The 20,847-nt window shown below is 45.4% G+C and overlaps 1 protein-coding gene and 2 pseudogenes across 1 annotated transcript; all 3 read right to left on the bottom strand.

The window, feature by feature from the left end:
* Positions 1-398: 398 nt before the first annotated feature.
* On the bottom strand, positions 399-3,545 carry LOC109283439 (uncharacterized; annotated as a pseudogene).
* Positions 3,546-3,602: 57 nt separating this feature from the next.
* On the bottom strand, positions 3,603-19,449 carry LOC132251652 (olfactory receptor 10A7-like). Its single transcript, XM_059731608.1, has 3 exons — positions 19,323-19,449; positions 6,966-7,080; positions 3,603-4,982 (listed from the first exon to the last, which is right to left on the bottom strand). The coding sequence occupies exon 3, from the start codon at positions 4,980-4,982 to the stop codon at positions 3,999-4,001; it is 984 nt and encodes a 327-aa protein (XP_059587591.1). The 5' UTR covers positions 6,966-7,080; positions 19,323-19,449; the 3' UTR covers positions 3,603-3,998.
* Positions 16,232-17,291, bottom strand: LOC132251653 (olfactory receptor 10A7-like; annotated as a pseudogene).
* Positions 19,450-20,847: the final 1,398 nt, after the last annotated feature.

Below are 20,847 nucleotides of genomic sequence, written 5' to 3'. Positions count from 1 at the left end.
CTGCCCATTGCTGAGTAAGCAATGCAGTGAAGTGTCTACCTTGATTGGAGGAAATCTCACAGGCTATGCCGTGAATATGGATAAGATGTGCCTCCAATACACGGATGGTGGATGAGGCATCTGCCTTCCGGACTGGTACAGCAATTCCATATCCGGAGAAAGTGTCAATGGCTGTCAAAGCATAGCGATAATGATTTATTGCTGGCAGTGGCCCGATATAGTCAACTTGCCATTTCTCAGCTGGTCCATGCCCTCTAGGGATATGGCCTAGCCATTCGTTCAAGGACTTCCGTGCCAATTGACATTGCGGACACAGCACTGCTGCTGATGGAGTTTCACTCTGCATTATGGGCAAGTCACGTGCGACCGCCCATGCATAGGGCGAGTCCCTCCCCGCGTGTCCTGATTGCTGATGTATCCAGTCAGCTAAAGAGTCGGTCTGACACTCCAATGCTGGCCGGGTCAAAGCATCCGCATGGTTGTTTCATTCATGTTCAGGATTTCCAGTGTTGATGGGTTGGTGGGCATCCACGTGACCAACATAAATTTCTATTACTGCAGGTTTTACGGCCAGTTGTTTCCACAGGTCCTGGCCCAATAAGTCTTTTCCTTTGATTTTCCAGTCTGAGGCTTTCCAGGCACCAGACCATACTGCCAAACCATTCGCCACTGCCCAGGAATCAATATAGATCTAAACTGCTGGGCTTTGCCATTCGGTCTCATAATCTACCACTAGCATAAGAGCTCTCAACTCAGCCCATTGGGAGGACACCCCTGTTCCGGTATCCTTGTGTTGGTGGCCAGTCACAGGGTTAATGGCAGCCACAGTCCATATGCAAGTAGGACCCTTGTCTGTAAACCAGGCAGCCTTCTTTTGGTCAGGCAGCAGATCATCGTAGCGAGGGGCCCATGAGGCAAGTGCGGGGGGCAAGGTCGCAACGGGTAACAAATCTGGTCCACCTTCCACTGGTGTCGGCAGGGTAGTTGTTTCTTCATGAAGTTTGCTTACACTGTGGGGGCCGGGCTTTGCACACTCTTGTATGTATTAGTTCCATTTGATCATGGAGGACTCTTGGGCTCTCCCTATTTTGTTGGAGATGGAGTCCTGCATGACCCACAGCATTATGGGAATTTCTGGTCTAATACGAATCTCATGCCCCTCAGTTATTCATTCCGTATCGACCAATGCCCAATAGCAAGGCAGCAACTGCTGTTCAAAAAGGGTATAGTTACTGGCTGCGTCAGGTAATTTCCGAGTCCAAAAGCCTAATGGGTGCTTCTGATATGTCCCTATGGCAGTCTGCCACAAACTCCATGATGCATGATCTTGTTATACTGACACTTCTAACGTAATAGGGTCAGACCCTGAATAGGGGCCCAGGGACAGAGCAGTCTGTACAGCTGCTTTTACATCATTGAAGGCCTGGTGTTGTTCTTCTTCCCATTCAAAAGCAGCAGCTTTACGTGTTACTTTATACAGGGGCTGCATCAATATCCCAAGGTGAGGTATGTGGGTGCGCTAGAATCCAAAAAGGCCGATCAGACTTTGTGCTTCTTTTTTGGTAGTAGGGTTGGGGAGAGGGAGTAGTTTATCCTTTATTTTCTGTGGAATATCTCTAGTAGGTCCTGACCACTGAACTCCCAGAAATTTTACATTTTGGGCAGGACCTTGAATTTTCTGTGGATTTATCTCCCACCCCCTCTCCCGCATATGTTTCACTACACATTCCAGAGCTTCGGCCACAGGATTCAGGGCACTGCCTGTTAGCATTACATCATCAATATAATGTTTGGCTAACACTCCTTCAGGCAAAGAAGTTCCACTTAAATCACGTCTGACCATATTGTGACAATAAGCAGGGGAGTTTCAATACCCTTGTGGAAGCACGGTGAAAGTGTATTGTTGTCCCTCCCAAGTAAAGGCAAACTGAGTCTGATGATCTGCATGCAGAGGGATAGAGAAAAAGTCAATCACAAGTCAATCACAGCGTACCATTCATAAAAGGTGGCACTAATATCCTCTAACATAGAAACCATATCTGGTACAGCAGCTGAAATCGGGTCTACTACTTTGTTAAGTTCCCAATAATCTACCGTCAATCTCCATGACCCATCAGGTTTGTAAACTGGCCAGACAGGAGAATTGAATGGCGAGTTAACGGGTACCAGTACATCCACCTCCTGCAAGTCTTTGATCGTCTTGGTAATGTCTTCCTTCCCACCTGGAATTCGATATAGTTTAAGATTAACAATTTGGTGGGGAATTGGTAGTTCCAGGGGTTCCCACTTAGCACGACCCACCAATAAGTGTCTGACATTGTTCGGAGTGCCTACCCAGATATTTTCCCATTCCCCTAGAACATCAATCCCTAAAATACATTCAGGAATAGGCAATACCACTACCTGCATTAATCTGTGTTTGGTAGGTCACACAGTAATATATTCAGTCACCAGACACCCAGTCACAGATGCATTTCCATATCCTCCTAAGAGCATCTTTTCCCCTTTCAAGTTAGTCAGGTCTCCCGGTATAATGGTAATCTCAGAGCCAGTATCTAGTAGTCCTAGAAAAGTTTGAACTCCTCCAGCCGGCCATTCCACCATCACTTGGGCATATGGCCTCCAGTCCCCCCTCCAGGGGAGGCTCACACTCCGGCAGGACGGACCTTGGCCATCATGTCATTTTGGCTGGGGAGTATGAAACTGCTTCAAATCAGGGTATACCGGGGGCGGCTGAGGGTTGGACTGCCTCCGCATGACCTTGCTGTCTGCTTAAAAGCTGATAGCTCTGCACCAAACCTTCATGGTTTGCCCATCAATTTCTTCCTTGGGCACCCCGTGGCTTATGAGCCAGATCCATAAATCCCATCAAGTTAACAGCTTTTTATTCCCTCCCTGTTCCTTGTCTGTTTGCTTCTGAACCGCCTGCATTTGTGAACCCCCAGCCTCCACACGAGGAGTATTCTCTAACAATTTAGCAGCTATGTCCCCGACCGTTTTCCCCTGTCGTTCTGCCAATAGGAGGGATACGTGGGTATGCAGATGGGAGGGAGAAGTATTGATTAACAAATTCTTAATCTGAGATGTAAAAGGCATATTCTCTGGACCATTCCCTACCTCCCCCCATACATCCAATTCTGCATTGCTTCTTCCCACAAAATCCCCAGTCCCTCCTCCACAGTCCTCCAAGACCATCATAATCTCCCCTCTCTGGCCACCTGTCCATCCATCATTCTATACAACAATCTCATAGTGAAGCATGGGTGCCCGCTGGGACATGTGCAGTATGCATTGTAGCATTGTATAAAGTGTCTCTTGTCAGATTTCCTAATGCCTTCAATTCAGCTACAGTGACACTTACATGTGCACCACCTTCATCAAGTACCCTTATATCCATGCTTTCAGTCCCTCTTCTGGCCCTTGTCGAAATTTCTCTGCTAAGGTACCCAATTCCGCTGTTTTTTACCTCCTGATCTCCTGGGATCTGCTGACTCCCGCAGGTCCCTGGGTGGTACGATCATAATGTACTGGTCGTGCGAATGCATGTTGGCCCTCCCCACTAGCCAAACTCTCAGCATGAGAACAAATCATACAACAAAAAATAAATGTTAGCTTCCTTAATTTATTGTCATTATGTTTATCATCATTCTTGTGGCGGCATAGCAGTGGGTCGATGCCAAGGTTGCATTATCTGTATAAGAGTCACAAAGATGCTTGTGCAAACAGAATTTTTAAAAGAATCATTCTAAGAATATCCACAACACTCTCCCCATGGTAGACACTGTTGTTGGAGCTCAAGACTGGGGACAACAATATTGAGTTTTTTTGGAAGGATTCCACCCTTTTTCAGCAGATGCTAGTGTCACTGGAAGGTTACACCAACATAATTCCACCAATTTTGGAATTGCATAACTCTCATGACGAATGATCAGCATCTGCATCAGATCAAAGGCTGGACCTCCATGAATGTATTCCCTACCTAGAGAGGAACAACTGAGCTAGAGGCAATGACAAGGAAGCACTTCCTTTATGCAAGCCAACCTCCTTTTCCCAAGAAGTCTCCAGAAGGCACCTTTCACCTCTTTATTTCTCAAAGTATAAATGATAGGATTTAATATGGGTGTCAGGAACGTGTATAACAAAGAAAGAAACTTGTTTGTATCTGGAGAGTAGTCTGCTTTGGGCTTCAGATATATAACACAGCCAGAGACATAGAATAATATAACCACAATAAGGTGAGAGGAGCAGGTGGAGAAGGCTTTCTTTCTGCCCTCAGTTGAGGCAATCTTCAGGATAGCGGAGACAATACGTACATATGACAGGAAGATCAGCACAAAGGGGAAGGCAATAAAAATCAAAGCCAACATGAATATACAAAACTCGATGAGGGAAGTGTCCACACAGGCCAGCTTCAGCAGTGGGGGGATGTCACAGTAGTAATGATTGATGACATTGGATCTGCAGAAGGGTAAAGTAAATACCATGCTTGTGAGACCAAAGCATATGAGTATCCCACTGAGCCAGGACCCTGCAGCCAGTGTATTGCAAGTCTTCTTGTTCAGAAGTACAAAATAATGCAGGGGATTGCAGATAGCAACATAACGATCATAAGCCATGGAGGCCAGGAGAAAACACTCTGACCCTCCAAAAGAAAAGGAGAAATAGGTTTGTGTAGCACAGCCAAAGAAAGATATTCTTTTGTCCCCTGTACGGAGACTGGCCAACATGTTAGGGATGTTCACAGTTGTGTAGCAGATCTCCAGGAAGGACAGGTTCCTGAGGAAGAAATACATGGGGGTCTGCAAGGCAGCATCCACATGGGTAAGGAAAATGATGAGAAGGTTTCCAGCTAAGGTGAACAAATAAGTAGAAAAGAACACAGAAAAAAGTAAGTGCTGAAGATGTGGAAAGTTGGAGAACCCCAGCAGAATGAATTCACTCAGTGCAGAGTGGTTTCCTTCTGGCATTCTTTCCTTTGTCATCTAGAAGAAAGGAAATAGGAATCAAACAAAGACATCAGGAGAGAATCAAACAAGGGGTGCGGAACACCAGTGAGACTAATTTTCTTTTCTTTTCTTTTCTTTTCTTTTCTTTTCTTTTCTTAACTGCTTGTAAAGTTATCATTTCTGTATAAGTATTATCCAAATAAATGGGGAATAAAATTGAGTTTTCATTTTGCTCAAAAATATCTCATGCATCTGCTATTCTTCCTTTTCTATTTCTCTGTCCTTTTTTTTTTTTACTTTCTTTCCTTCCCTAAAAAACGTGGAAAAATGTAAGCACCAGATGAAGAATGGCTTTCATTCAAAAGCTCGCCTAACTCTATCCAAACTATTAGGGCTATGTGAAATGTTGCTGGACATTTCATTTTGACACTGTTTCAACTCATTTCAAGGTCAAAACAGCAAAATCAAAGTGAAACAAAGGGTGTCAAAACAGCCTCAAAACAAAAAGGAGGCTGAAACATGTTTCAGAAATTGAAACATTTTGACCATAGGTCTGGGGATAGGATGTCCGTCCAGCTGGGCTGACTTCCCATCCCTGGCACATGATCCAGCAGGAGGTGGGAAGTCAGCCCAGCTGGGCTGAGTTTCCCCAGTCTGATTTTGGGGCTGGGGCTGAGTTTCTTTCCCCAGCCCCATGGTTGGGCGAAGCGTCAAAACAGCCTCATTATTTCAGCAAAGCGAAACAGTGAGGCTGTTTTGAGTCGAAATGAAATTCGATACAAAACACCGTTCCATCCAGACCATGAAACTGAAGTTGGACTGGAACAGTGCTGTTTTGCACAGCCCTACGAATGATGTAGTTGGTCCATTAAAGGACTGCATCTTAAGAAGTCCTTACCTCTCACAATATTTCAAGAAAATGCCTTATACTGTAGTCAAAAGCGTACCCAAGCCTGGCATCCTTTTGGGATATTGTGATTAAAGACACCCCTGCATTATCAGGTAACAGCATACGGTGCAATTTTATGACTGGAAAACCACCTTGCCACCTTCGATCTCCTTCCCTCTTCCCTCCCCAACCAACAGGAGCAGATACCCACTTAGAGTTGTGTGGGCTGGAGACAGCTATTGGCAGACGCTGAGAGGGCATGAACTCATGCATCTAGCAACATAACCAGCAAGTCTCACAGTTGTCTCTCAGCACACAAACCACATTTGTAGCTCTGAGGGGTTTCATGATGCTGACACCTACTGTTAAAAATCAGAGAAGGCCAGAACACTTCTGTTTAAAAGCTATTTTGCCAAATTAAGGGAATATGGAAAGTTGTCATGGAAATGGTTTTGAGCTTGCTCCAGGGGCTTTCATAATTTCTGATCCGAAACGGAAAGAGAATCAGTACACTTCAGTTTCCATGTAGGGAGATCTGTGGTGTCTTTAATCTAGTCTGGTCCCTGGGAGCAGCATTCCCATGGCAGGACAGATCTCAGTAGATGCAAATTTACTCAGTTTCTCAGGCAGGCTTTGCGACTTGAACTGCGCTCCAGGAGGCTGAAAGCACACTGACAGAATTTCCCTCCTTAATTTAAAGCTAAATTACACATGCATCACTAGCTTCAGTCATGACAGAGGCTGCAGGGAAGAGAACTATATTCCAAGAGAGGAAGAACACTTATTTTAAGAGTCGGAGGGGTTTTCTTTCTAAAAATAATCATTTGGAAGTAAGCTCATTTTGCAAAGGTTTTGGTATACTTCTATGAGCTGCAGATCAAAAAACCCCAAAGAAACAAAACAAAAGGGATGGTAAAATCCCTTTTTACAATAGAAAATTCTGTTTTTTCATACCTCTATTTACAAAACGTTAGATTTGTTATACCAGTTTGAAGTAAAGGCAACTCCAGAAATAATGTGACATGCCTTTTTTGGGCCAGATCAGACCCTTTTAAAATCCGTAGAAATGCAATTAAAAGATCCAGAAGTGGAAAGGAGAAAAACACTAGGCAGAATGTAAGTGTACTTACACAGATGTTGGGGTATTTTCTTCTTCAGCTTGAATTTCTTCAGACCTCAAGAACCAAAAAATCCATTCGTCTACGTGGAACATCTTTGCAGACTGCAAGTGGAGCCTTTGTTCATCTGTCAAGGTGGAAGTAAATATTTATGTGCATCTCCCTAGGGGTATGACATTAGTAGGATTTCCCATGGTCACTGTTTTCTGAACAAGTAAGCAGCTCAAAAAATATTCTATTATTTTAAAAGCAATGGGTAAAATCATGAACTAGATAGATATCGTCATTCCTCATTGATTATTATTTATCATTCCAAATTAAACTAATTGAATTTGATTCTATTTATGTGTGATAAATAAGAACATATTACTTGCCCTGACACACATTATTTAGGGATGGGACTCTCTGCCAACCTTTCAAGAATTTGCTGGAGGGCTTTTATTTATAAACCACAGATGAGGCATGAAGGAAGATTGCCCCAGGATTAGTCATCTAAATTTCCCACTATGTTCTATGGCCAAAGCTCAAGTCATGTTGCAGGTAAAAGAATGTGTGGTGGGCCACACCGTCATTGCTGCCAACTGCCATGCCTACCAAGGAAATGACCAGAGAGAGGACTCCATGGCTTTCCTGAGCTGCAATGAACATTGAGACAGACACGGAAATGGACAGTGACTGCTCAAAGGCTTCCAGGTAGCCTATGTCCTTGATGTCCTGCCTGTCCAACATAATGATAACCAGGCTCCTGAACCCCCAGACTCCTAGCCCACAGCAGCCCAAGCAGCCTCCTTATCACTGCCTCCAGCAATGTCAGAAAAGCTGCCCTCCTTCCTGTCCCAATTACCCAGCCAGTGTGATGCCACTTGTAGATGTTCTGCTCTGCTTGCCTCCACTAAATTTGAATGTATCATACCAGGGCCCTATAGGAAAATGAAAGACATAGATTCATAGATTCATAGATGTTAGGGTCGGAAGGGACCTCAATAGATCATTGAGTCCAACCCCCTGAATAAGCAGGAAAGAGTGCTGGGTCTAGATGACCCCAGCTAGATACTCATCTAACCTCCTCTTGAAGACCCCCAGGGTAGGAGAAAGCACCACCTCCCTCGGGTCCAATCTAAATCTGCTCTCTGCTAGCTTGTGGCCATTATTTCGTGTAACCCGGGGGGCGCCTTGGTGAATAAATACTCACCAATTCCCTTCTGTGCCCCCGTGATGAACTTATAGGCAGCCACAAGGTCGCCTCTCAACCTTCTCTTGCGGAGGCTGAAAAGGTCCAGTTTCTCTAGTCTCTCCTCGTAGGGCTTGGTCTGCAGGCCCTTAACCATACGAGTGGCCCTTCTCTGGACCCTCTCCAGGTTATCCGCATCCTTCTTGAATTGTGGCGCCCAGAATTGCATGCAGTACTCCAACTGCGGTCTGACCAGCGCCCGATAGAGGGGAAGTATCACCTCCTTGGACCTATTCGTCATGCATCTGCTGATGCACGATAAAGTGCCATTGGCTTTTCTGATGGCTTCGTCATACTGCCGGCTCATGTTCATCTTGGAGTCCACTAGGACTCCAAGATCCCTTTCCACTTCCGTGCCACCCAGCAGGTCATTTCCTAGCCTGTAGGTGTGCTGGACATTTTTCCTCCCTAGGTGCAGCACTTTGCATTTCTCCTTGTTGAACTGCATCCTGTTGTTTTCTGCCCATTTGTCCAACCTGTCCAGGTCTGCTTGCAGCTGTTCCCTGCCCTCCGGCGTGTCCACTTCTCCCCATAGCTTTGTGTCATCTGCAAACTTGGACAGAGTACATTTGACTCCCTCGTCCAAGTCACTGATGAAGACATTAAAGAGTATCGGTCCAAGGACCAAGCCCTGCGGGACCCCACTGCCCACAACCTTCCAGGTCGAAGCCAACCCATCTACCACGACTCTTTGGGTGTGACCCTCTAGCCAATTCACCACCCACCGGACTGTGTAGTCATCCAAGTCACAGCCTCTTAACTTGTTCACCAGTATGGGGTGGGATACCGTATCGAAGGCCTTCCTGAAGTCTAAGTATACAACATCTACCCCTCCTCCTGTGTCCAGGCGTTTTGTAACCTGGTCATAAAAAGAGACTAGATTGGTCAGGCACGATCTGCCTGCCACGAACCCGTGCTGGTTTCCCCTCAGCATAATTTGTCCTGCCGGCCTCTCGCAAATGTGAGCCTTGATAATTTTTTCAAAGACTTTGCCAAGGATGGAGGTGAGACTGACTGGCCTATAGTTGCCCGGGTCCTCCTTCCTCCCCTTCTTGAAAATGGGGACCACATTGGCCCTTTTCCAGTCCTCCGGGACTTGGCCCGTGCGCCATGAGTGTTCAAATATTCCCGCCAGTGGCTCTGCAATGATGTCGGCCAGTGCCTTCAGCACCCTCGGATGGAGCTCATCCGGGCCTGCCAACTTAAACGCATTTAATTCCTCCAAGTGACTCTGCACCATCTCAGGGTCTACGCATGGCAGTCTGGCACCTTGCTGCTCCCTCTCTACAACCCCAGTGAGAGACTTGTCGTGCCCCTTGCTTAGGAACACTGAGGCAAAGAACTCGTTGAGGAGTTCAGCCTTGTCCCCCCTGTCTGTCACCAATTGTTTCTGCCCATTTAGCAGGGGTCCTATTCCTCCCTGGGCCTTCCTTTTACTCCCAATATATCTAAAAAACAATTTCTTGTTGTCTTTTACTTGGGTTGCCATCCTCAGCTCCATGGTAGCTTTGGCCCACCTAACTGCCTCCCTACAAGCACGAGCAGAGGAGGTATATTCATCTTTAGTGATCTCACCCTGTTTCCACTTTTTATGTGCTCCCCTTTTGGCCCTTAGGCTGCCCTGGATTTCTCTGGTCAGCCAGGGAAGCCTCCTGGCTCCTTTCCCTCTTTTACCTCGCACTTTTACCTTCTTGCTTTGCGCCCGAAGGATCGTTTCCTTAAGGCACAGCCACCCTTCTTGGGCTCCCATCACTTCAAAACTCCTACTCTGCAGTGCGTCCTTGACTAATTGCCTGAGTGCATTGAGATCAGCTTTCCTAAAGTCTAGCACTTTCACCCTACTAGTTACCTTACCCACTCGACATCTTATGGTAAATTCTATTATTAGGTGATCACTGTCCCCCAGATGGCTACCGATCTGTAGGTCCCCTACCATGTCATCCCCCATTGCCAATACCAGATCCAGTATGGCATTCCCCCTAGTGGGACCGTGTACCTCCTGTGTCAGGTGGAGGTCCTGTACACAGGTTAGAAACCTGCGTGAGGTTAGAAACCTGCGTGAGGAAACATCCCTGGTGGGAACTCCTAAACCATATTTCCATTCCCCCCACTACTGTGACACAGAATAAGGTGAAAGATAAACTGGTAGAGAGGCTCTTCCCCATTTAGACCCACTAATAGACCTCTGCATGTGTGAGGGCACTGTCTATCCCTGTGGAGACTGGAGCAGACAAAGGTTGCAAGAGAGGGACATCGGGCCATGAATTCTGCTTCCCTGCTCTCCTTGGATGTGTCTACTGAATAGACAATGCAAGTTGATGCAGGCAAGGTCCAAGGCAGAAAAGGCTAGGTGGCAATTAACATTAGCAGGCCGTAAACATTAACAAATAGGGTTTGATCTTTCCAGGTGGCAAAATCTCCTCTGCTAAGAGCTGGGCCTGGGTGAGATTGGCAAGGTGTCCACAGGTCAAGGAGTTGGACTCTGCTGTCTGAGGCTTGACCACTGAAAACAATGAGATGCATCAGAGACAGGAGTTGCAGGCAGAAGGAGACCCTATAGCTGTGGAAATGCCCTGGGAGTGTGTCTCAAAGGCACAACCAGGCTACATTCGGAAGTGGGATATGTCACAACTTTCTTAACTCGTTTTAATTGCATTTCCATGGTTTGATTGCAGGAGGCCAGTTGAGTCAGGTTTGTGTTCATTGGCTATTCCTTCCAAAATTGAAGTTTACAAGGTACTGATGTTGTAAGGTTGAAGTTATGATGCTTTGCCCATTTGTTTGCAGAAGAGCTAAAACCCTTGGAGTACCTGGTCATTTTGAGTCCTGTGCCTTCTCCATTCTCAAAAAGCTAGAACTTGAGCTTGCTCAAAGCCTCAAATTGGCCCAGCATCCCTTGGCGGCAGCACAGAGAAGTGGTGTCTGGTGGTGGCAGTGAGCAAAAGTGGAGCCACTGTCCCCTCAGTAGCAGTGTTCAGTGGCAGAGAAGAGCCCCTGGGCGGTGGTCATTTCAGTCTGCTAGTGTCCCCCTGGTGGGGGTGTGCAACGGTGGAGCGGTGCCAACTCCCCACCCTGTGACACTGAGGACTGTCAGCAGTGGTAGAGCAGCACACTCCAGTGATGGTGAAACGAGGGACAAGGTTGAGCGAACAGGTGCACTGCCTCCACTAGCTACCAAGTTCACCCCATGCGGGCCTAAGTACTTTGAACATTTTGACTGTGATACACTGTTAATAGTTGGTTGAGGTGAACGATTCACTATTTCCCAGTCGTGTTTGCTTCTCTTATTTACCTGCCCCCTTCAATAAACCATGTTATAATTTAAAGTTGTTTGGGTGTGGGGTAGTTCATTCACATTGGAGCACCAGGTACCGTTTATTTCCCCATATCTGGTGCGGGTGGGGAGGGAAGTGCGGTTGAGCCAAGAGAGAAAAGAATGTGTAAAACCACCAAATTCAACTTGACCCTGGTGGAAGAGTTTCATCTACTTTGTCCTTGTGCAGGTGACAGTTGATATCACTTCCAGACATGATTCCTCCCACTCGTCATAATGTAACATAATGGAGGCTATTGAGAAATAGAAAGACATGCACACAAAAATCACCAGATCCATTCTGCCTCCTAAATAAATATATGTTGTTTCTACTATAGTCTAGGCATACTGTTATCCTGCCCTGATGAAGAAGAATGGTATTCTCATGGCAGGTTGCATCTTTCATAACAAAGCCATGCCATACACAATTCCTCAGGGTAAGCATGTGGACATGGCCAAGGAAGCAGAGGTTTTAACCCCAGAGGAGGTGGAGGAAGAAGAAGAAGAGGTGAGTTTCAAGATTGGGCTCACTCGAAACACAAGCTTTAAGGAACTGAAGAAGGTGGGTGAGAAGTACGAGGGTGACACATCACTGAGGCCCATCTGCTGTGGCTTATGTAGAAGGGAATAGTGAGGGTGAAAGGGGAAAGAGTAGGGGAGGATAATCCAAGCCAAATGGATCCCAAATGAGTCAAAGGAGTGGGTGGAAACTGCCTAGAGAAACTCTGCTTGGAGACATGTATGAATGAAGGGCAGGAAGACAGCCCCAATCTCACTGAGGGTCCTCCTGGCTAAGGCCTCCTTCCTTGTCAGGTCAATGGCTAACTTTGCTAGGTCCAGGAAGAGGTTGACAAGGAGATCCCAGGATTTGGTGGACCACAGATGGGAAGTGCATAAACATATGGGCAGAAAACAACAGAATGCAATTCAACAAGGAGAAATGCAAAGTGCTGCACCTAGGGAGGAAAAATGTCCAACATACCTACTGCCTAGGAAATGACCTGCTTGGTGACACGGAAACAGAAAGGGATCTTGGAGTCCTAGTGGACTCCAAGATGAACATGAGTTGTCAGTGTGACGAAGCCATCAGAAAAGCCAATGGCACTTTATCGTGCATCAGCAGATGCATGACGAATAGGTCCAAGGAGGTGATACTTCCCCTCTATCGGGCGCTGGTCAGACTGCAGTTGGAGTACTGCATGCAGTTTTGGGCGCCACACTTCAAGAGGGATGTGGATAACCTGGAGAGGGTCCAGAGAAGGGCCACTCGTATGGTTAGGGGCTTGCAGGCCAAGCCCTACGAGGAGAGACTGGGGCACCTGGAGCTTTTCAGCCTCCGCAAGAGAAGGTTGAGAGGCGACCTTGTGGTGGCCTATAAGTTCATCATGGGGGCACAGAAGGGAATTGGTGAGGCTTTACTCACCAAGGCGCCCCCGGGGGTTACAAGAAATAATGGCCACAAGCTAGCAGAGAGCAGATTTAGACTGGACATTAGGAAGAACTTCTTCACAGTTCGAGTGGCCAAGGTCTGGAACGGGCTCCCAAGGGAGGTGGTGCTCTCCCCTACCCTGGGGGTCTTCAAGAGGAGGTTAGATGGGCATCTAGCTGGGGTCATCTGAACCCAGCACTGTTTCCTGCCTATGCAGGGGGTCGGACTTGATGATCTATTGAGGTCCCTTCTGACCCTAGCATCTATGAATCTATGAAACCAAAACTTGTGGGGAGTATTGCAGCCAGAACCGCAGCAGGAGGTTCCTGAAGAAGGGCTAAAGGGGTTGAAACTTGCACATTCAAGGTTGGTGGACACCAGGGTTTCCCTCTGCTGACATGGAGGGGGAAGGTCTTAGAGGTGTTCATAAAATGCACCTGATACATATCCATGGTGTGGGAACCAGCAGCTGAGGTCCCCAGTGGATCATGGAATAAGGGTGGAGGGACCCTCGCTCACTGTCCCTCCTTGGGGCACTCATTGTTAACCTTTGACCTCCACTTTCATTCCTGTTTTTTATTTTAATTGTGCAAAATATGAAGCTGTTGCATGCTTAATAGCCCCTTCTAATGAGAAAGGGGGCTAGCAGTTTGTGTGTGACTCCTTTTGGAGCTGCATTGCCCTCTTTCTGAGCTTTTGCCCTCTGGGCTACAGAAATCCTCTTCCTTAAGGTGCCTCATAGATTTTTCTTTCTATCCACCTCTTTTACAGTAACAGGGCATGGGTTTAAATTCATAGGTGACAATTTTTATTTTTGCCAGGGCAGGGCCTAAGATGGTGGACATGTGGAAAATGTTATACATTATAGGTGACAGCCCTCTTCCTGATGGGGTGGGAACCTCAGGCCCCTATGTCCTTGGCACCTCTGCTTGAAGCCCATCTAGCTCCATCCTCTTTGGAACCCCCCTTCAGGTAGTTGAGGGCTAAGTTGAATTTTTAAGATTTTCATTTATTGTTTGCTATGCATTTAATGATATTTGTTATTGAAGTGAAATGATAAATGTGAACATTTCAAAATCCTTTATTATAAAATTGCGATAAATTGAATGCCATGTACCCCATACCAGATGCTGCTGGTATAGTTATATCTATATCTAAATCTATATCTAGAAAATATATAAATATCTATATACACCCCCCCCCAACAGACACACCCTACAGTGATCCTAGTGTAGTTGTGCATTTAATATTACATAATCCTTTTACAGTCACAGGAACCTCCAAATTTCAGTGGATCAGATTCTATCCTGAATCATGTTAGGGTCTCCTGGGATCCACATGTACTAGGGCTGTGTGAGGCTTTGGACAGAGCTGCAGATCTGGAGAAGATTCAAATGCTTCGGGGTCCGAAGCAGCACGTCCGGGTCGAAGTGCTGCCTTGTTTGGCATCCCGAAGCGGTTCGGAGCCATGTCCGAGATCTGGCCATAGGGTATAATGGAAAAACAATAAAATACCTATAACTTTGTTGTTTTTTGATCTGATTTGGATGACATTTTCAGGGATGGTAGACTCTGCTGAGAGCATGAAACCTGACAAGTTTCAAAAAGATCAATAAGGGTATTGGGGGGGGGGAACAGCACCCCAAATTCTTGAAAGCAAAACTCATGTCACAGATAGGTATTACAACATAGCAGGGTGAAAACTGCAGGAGTGGTAGCCTATGCTCAGACCACAAAGCTTGACAAATTTCAAGGTGATAGGTGCAGGGGTTTGGGGAAAACTGCCTCTCAAGCTGTGGACAAGCAAAACTTGTGCCATGGTGCTTGTGGGACTGACCGTGTCTGGCTTGGGGCGGGAGGGCAGACAGTGCTGCAGGCCTGGCCGCGGAGCTACTGTGTTCCCAGTTACCAATCAGTCAATCATGATTCACTCAGGGACCAGGGACTCAGGGACCAGCTCAATACTCAGGACCTAGCTACTACATAGTGACTTAACGAGCATCAATTAGCACCTACAAAACCAGGTGAAGGAGAGGAAAGGATCAATACAGACAATCGACTGCCCCAGGACAGACACAGTCTTGGCACGAGTTTTGTCTGTCAGCAGCTAGGGGTGCAGGGCCCCAGCACCCCCCTGCACCCATCTCCTCCACAGCTGGCAGGCGTCACAATAGGGGCTACCATCCCTGCAGCTGTCACCCCGCTGCGCCTGAACACACACAGTGTCACCCATGGCACGAGTTCTGCCTGTCCCCATCTTGAGGGGCAGTTCCCCCCAAACCCCTGCACCGATCTCCTTGAAACTTGGCAGGCTTTGTGGCCTCAGTAAGAGCTACCAGCCGTGCAGCGTTGACCCCCCTGTGCTGTAACACACAGCCATGACATGAGTTTGGCTTTCAAGAATTTGGGGTACAGTTCCCCCCAAACCCCTGCACCTATCTTCTTGATGGCAAGTTTCATGCTATCAGGAGAGGCTACCAGCCCTGCATGTTTCATATAAATTGGACAGAAAACAACAAAGTTATAGATATTTCATTGATTCCCCCATTATACCCTATGGCCGGATCTCCGAGGCGGCTCCGAGATTTCGGCCAGATAAAGGAGGAAACCGTCCGAAGCTCCAGATCAGATCGCAGCCATCCAAAGCGGCCAGATCCAAAGCTGGATCAAATCACTGCTGACTCGTACAGGCCTAACATTTACACCTCATTATTACTGAAATGAACTGAAGTGATCCAGTTGTACATTCATGTATTTGACCAGTTGTACATTCATGTATTGAAGGCAGAGCAACACCGAACTAAATCTTTTCTTTCATCTCAATATCTATATCCAGTACTCAGGTAACCTTTCCTGAAAACTATTAAAGAAAGTAGAATGAAAAGAAGGTAGAAGAAGTGTGTACGGAAAGAAAAACAGAAGGTGCAGGGAAATAACTATAAACAATTAATAGTAAAACAAAAATATATTCTCACTTCCTTAATTTATTCTTCTTATTATTATCATCATTATTGTACAGACATAGTGATGGGACCTAGCCATAGAGATTACATTAGTATTTGTTAGAGCTAGAAAACTGCTCTTGGAAGGAGAAACTCAAAAAGAACCTTTCCAAAAACAGCCACAAAACTCACCTCGTGGCTGTTGCTGAATTCGTGGTGCTCAAGATTGAGAACACCATTGTTGACTTTTTCTGGAAGGACTCCTCCCTTTTGCAGCAAATGCTTGTGTCAATGCAAGGTTACACTAATATAATTACACTAATTTTAGAATGAGCATAACTCTCATAAAGAGCAATCATCAGCATCAGACCAGAGGCTAGATCTGCATAAATATCCGAGTTAGAAAGGTGGAACTGAGCTTGAGACGTGTACAGGGAATCCCTTCCTTTATTCAAGCATTCCTCTTTTTCTTGAGCTCTCTCCAGACGGCACCTTTCACCTCTTTATTTCTCAAAGTATAAATGATAGGATTTAATATGGGTGTGAGGAATGTGTATAACAAAGAAAGAAACTTGATTGTGTCTGGAGAGTAGTCTGCTTTGGGCTTCAGATACATAACACAGCCAGAGACATAGAATAATATCACCACAATTAGGTGAGAGGAGCAGGTGGAGAAGGCTTTCTTTCTGCCCTCAGCTGAGGCAATCTTCAGGAGAGCGGAGACAATGCGTACGTACGACAGGAAGATCAGCACAAAGGGGAAGGCAATGAAAATCAAAGCCAACATGAATATACAAAACTCGATGAGGGAAGTGTCCACACAGGCCAGCTTCAGCAGTGGGGGGATGTCACAGCAGTAATGATTGATGACATTGGATCTGCAGAAGGGTAAAGTAAACACCATGCTTGTGAGACCAAAGCATATAAGTATCCCACTGAGCCAGGACCCTGCAGCCAGTGCATTGCATGTCTTCTTGTTCAGAAGTACAGGATAAAGCAGGGGATTGCAGATAGCAACATAACGATCATAAGCCATTGAGGCCAGGAGGAAGCACTCTGATCCTCCAAAAGAAAAGGAGAAATAGGTTTGTGTAGCACAGCCAAGGAAAGATATTCTTTTGTCCTCCATTAGGAGACTGGCCAACATTTTAGGGATGTTCACAGTTGTGTAACAGATCTCCAGGAAGGACAGGTTCCTGAGGAAGAAATACATGGGGGTCTGCAAGGCAGCATCCACATGGGTAAGGAAAATGATGAGAAAGTTTCCAGCTAAGGTGAACAAGTAAGTAGAAAAGAACACAGGAAAAAGCAAGTACTGGAGATGTGGAAAGTTGGAAAAACCTAGGAGAATAAATTCATTCAGTGCAGAGTGGTTTCCTTCTGGTGTTCTTTCCATCTTTCTTATCTAGAATAAAGGAAGTAGCAATAAAACAAAGAGATCAGGAAAGAATTGAGCAAACAGTGAGGAACATCAGAGAAAGGTTTTTTTTTTTTCAATGCTTTTCTTTTCTCTTAATTTGTTGTAAATATATCATTTCAGTATAAGCATCATCCAAATGACTGGGGAATACAGGCAGTCCTCAGACTTACAACACAGTTGGTTCCTGAAAATTGGTTCCTTAAGTCGAAACGTAACTCGGAACCAATTTTCTCATAGACAGCAATGTTATAAATGGGGGACTGATTCCTGTACCAAGGCCCGATACCCTATTTTCACCAAAAATAACCCAGAATTTAGTACTCAGTCAATTAGAGATGAGTAATATCGCTACACTAAAGTATTTCTATCGTAAATAGCAATCATAATGATTTGAAAGGACTTGTTTGAGGTGACCTTGCTGGACTATGTGAAGGGTTCTTGGCTGGAGTCTTCTCAGGAGTCTTGGCTGCAGGTTTTCCTGGAGTCCTGTCTGCTTTCTTAAAGAAAGTGTCCAAGGAAGTTTGGACAGCTGTTCTCCAGGGAGATGGGTGATGCCATGAACTTGTTTGCTGGTATGGCATGGTGTTGCATTGTATCAAGTGTTGTGAAGTCGAAACTTCCATCAGAAAGTTGAAACAGGGTGTCAATTTATACATGTTGTAAGTGCCAAACGTTGGAACATGAAATGTTGTAAGTCAAGGACTGCCTGTGAAATTACCAGTTTTCATTTTGCTCAAAAGTATCTTATGTAGCTCTATTTCCCTCTTTCTCTTTGTTTCTTACTTTAATTCTTTCCCCCCAAAAGAACATGAAAAATGTCAATATTTCATGTCAGACCAGCTTGTTTAAGTCAAGTGACATTATGTAGTTGGTCCAACAAAAGATAGCACTCTAAGAAGTCCTTGACTCTCTCACTGTTTTAAGAGCAATCCTTATACTCTGGCCACGTGCACCCAAGCCTGGCATCCTTTTGGGACTGTGATCAAGGGCACCCCTGTATTGCAGAAAACAGCACGCTGAGCTATTCTATGACTGGCAATGCAACTGGCTACCTCAGCTTTCCCCCGTGACGGGAGCAGTTACCCACTGAGACCTGTGTGGACTGCAGATATCTATTGGCAGTCCCTGGGACAGGGAATGAACTCATATGTCTAGAAAAATAACAAGCAATTCTAATGGTTCTCCTGCAGCTTATGAACGGTATTTGTAGCTCTGAGTAGTTTCCTGACTCTGGCACTTACTGTTAAAAATCAGAGGAGGCCAGAACATTTCTGCTTAAAAGATATTTTGCCAAATTAAGGGACTTTGGAAAGTTGTCATGTAAATGCTACTGAGCTCACTCCAGGGAGCTTTGATGACTTCTGATCAGAAAGGGAAAGAGAATCAGTGAGAAACAGAAGGGATACACTTCAAGCTCAATGTAGAGAGACCTGAGGTGTCTTTAAACTAGCCTGGTCCCTGGGAGCAGTATGCCCATGCCAGCACAGAGCTCAGCATAGGCATATGTACACAGTTTCCCAGGCAGGCTTTGCAGCTTGAACTGACCTCCCGGATGCTGCAGGCACACGGCCAGAATTTCCCTGCATACTTTGAAGTTGGCTCCACATGCATCACTAGCTGCAGGCATTTCAGGGGTTGCAGTGAAGACACATAAACGCAGAGACAGGTACACACTGAATTTCGGATCTGAGGGGGTTTCTTTCTGAAAATAGTCATTTGGAGAGAAGTTCACTTTGCAGAGGTTTCACTATGTTCCCATGGAGTGCAGATCACACAACAATTAAGGGGATGGCGAAACCTGCTTTTGCAATAACATTTTCAGCTTCTGCATATCTCTGCTGAAAACCAGTATAGCAAGTCTAACTTTGTGTAAATAAAAGCAACTCCAAAAATAATGTGATGTGCCTTGTTTTGGGGAAGGAGGGTTGTTTGTTTTTTTGCCATTTCAGATCATTTTAAAGTCCGTAATAGTGCAATTGCAGGATCAACAAGTGGGATGGAAAAGAGCGCGGGACAGAAAGTAATTGTACTTACAGAAATATTGGGGTATTGTCTCCTACAGCTTCAATTTCATCTAACATCCCCGTGAAGCAGAGAATCCACTCCTGTGTATAGATCATCTTTGCAGACTCCAGGTGGAGCCTCTGTTCATTTGCGGAGGTGGCAGTAAATGTTTCTTGGTATCTCCTTAGAGGGATGATCTTATTAGCATTTCTCAGTGTTAATCTTTCCTAAACAAGTAAGCATGGCAGCTGAGAAATAATTCTATTTTTCTTAATCCAATGGGTGAAACCATGTACTAGATGCATACTTTAGTTTCTCATTGATTGTTATTTATCATGCCAAAGTAAACAAATTAAACTTCTTTCTATTTACGTGTGAGACATAAGAACATAAAACTTACTGGAGGTCCATTAGAGGGGGGAAAATCTCTGCCATATCCAGCCCTCTCTCATCCTATATAGGCAACTTAACAATATTTGAAGAATGTGTTGGGGGGCTTTTTAAATATAAACCACAGGTGAGGTGTGAAGGAAGATTGTCCCAGGATTAATCATCTAAATTGCCCTGCATGTTCCATAGCCAAGGTTCAAGTTATGTTGCAGGTAAAACAATGGTGGGCTACTTAGTCATCACTGCCAATTGCCGTGCCTACTCAGGAAAGACCAGGGTTAGGACTCCATGTCTTTCCTGAGTTGCAGTTGAAGGCGTCACGCCAGTGCCATGGAGAGGAATGAAGGACACCCTTGGTGGGAACTCCTGAACCAGGCTTCCAAGTGATGAGTAAGGCAGGTGTGGTTGGGCTGGGTTACTAATGTACTTGTATCCTCTGATCTCAATGGGAAGTGCCATGTGCTTGTGTTGATTCATGCTTTGTACAGCAGGTGTGACATCACAAACCTCACATACACACATGCTCCGATGCATCCTGTTTAGAACATGTCACAGCAGACTGTCTTGAATGATTCAGGATTGAATTCAGTGAAGTATTGAGGGAGGGGGAAGGGGACAGAAAGGAAGAGCAGAAATTCAAGAAGTGTCAAAATAGTTTGGTTTCCTTTTTCTAAATCCTGAAGTGGTTCATTTTGACAATTTGAAAATGATAACTTTTGGCTCACCATTTCCTATAAACTTTAATTGTATTTATAAAATATTTTAGGGGATAAAGCAAAACAAATTGGTTAACCAAAAAACATTTTTTCCTATAATTTCCTGTTTTAAAAAAAATCTGCAAAATATTTAATGGTGCCTACAGATGTTCAGTGCTCTACATACCCCTCCCTCTCCCCTCCACCCCCAAACCAACAGATTCATAGATTCATAGATTGTAGAGTCGGAAGGGACCACAATGGATCATCGTGTCGACCCTATGCCCCTGGCAGGAAAGAGGACCAAGGTCAGATGACCCCAGCCAGGTGACTATCTAGCCTCCTCTTGCAGACTTCCAAGCTAAATGATAGCACCACCTCTCTTGGAAGCCCATTCCAGATCCTGGCTACCCTTACTGGGAAAATGTTTTTCCTAATATCTGACCTAAATCCACTCTCAACTAGTTTAT

This window comes from Alligator mississippiensis, chromosome 7 (genome assembly GCF_030867095.1).
Source record: "Alligator mississippiensis isolate rAllMis1 chromosome 7, rAllMis1, whole genome shotgun sequence".
Taxonomy (NCBI): Eukaryota; Metazoa; Chordata; order Crocodylia; family Alligatoridae; genus Alligator; species Alligator mississippiensis.
The sequence above is the reverse complement of the archived record's forward strand: the minus strand, read 5'-3'. Positions and strand labels throughout refer to the sequence as shown.

Bases quoted from the DNA above. Each gene is read 5' to 3' on its own strand.
- LOC132251652 (XM_059731608.1), bottom strand. From the start codon at position 4,982: ATGACAAAGGAAAGAATGCCAGAAGGAAACCACTCTGCACTGAGTGAA.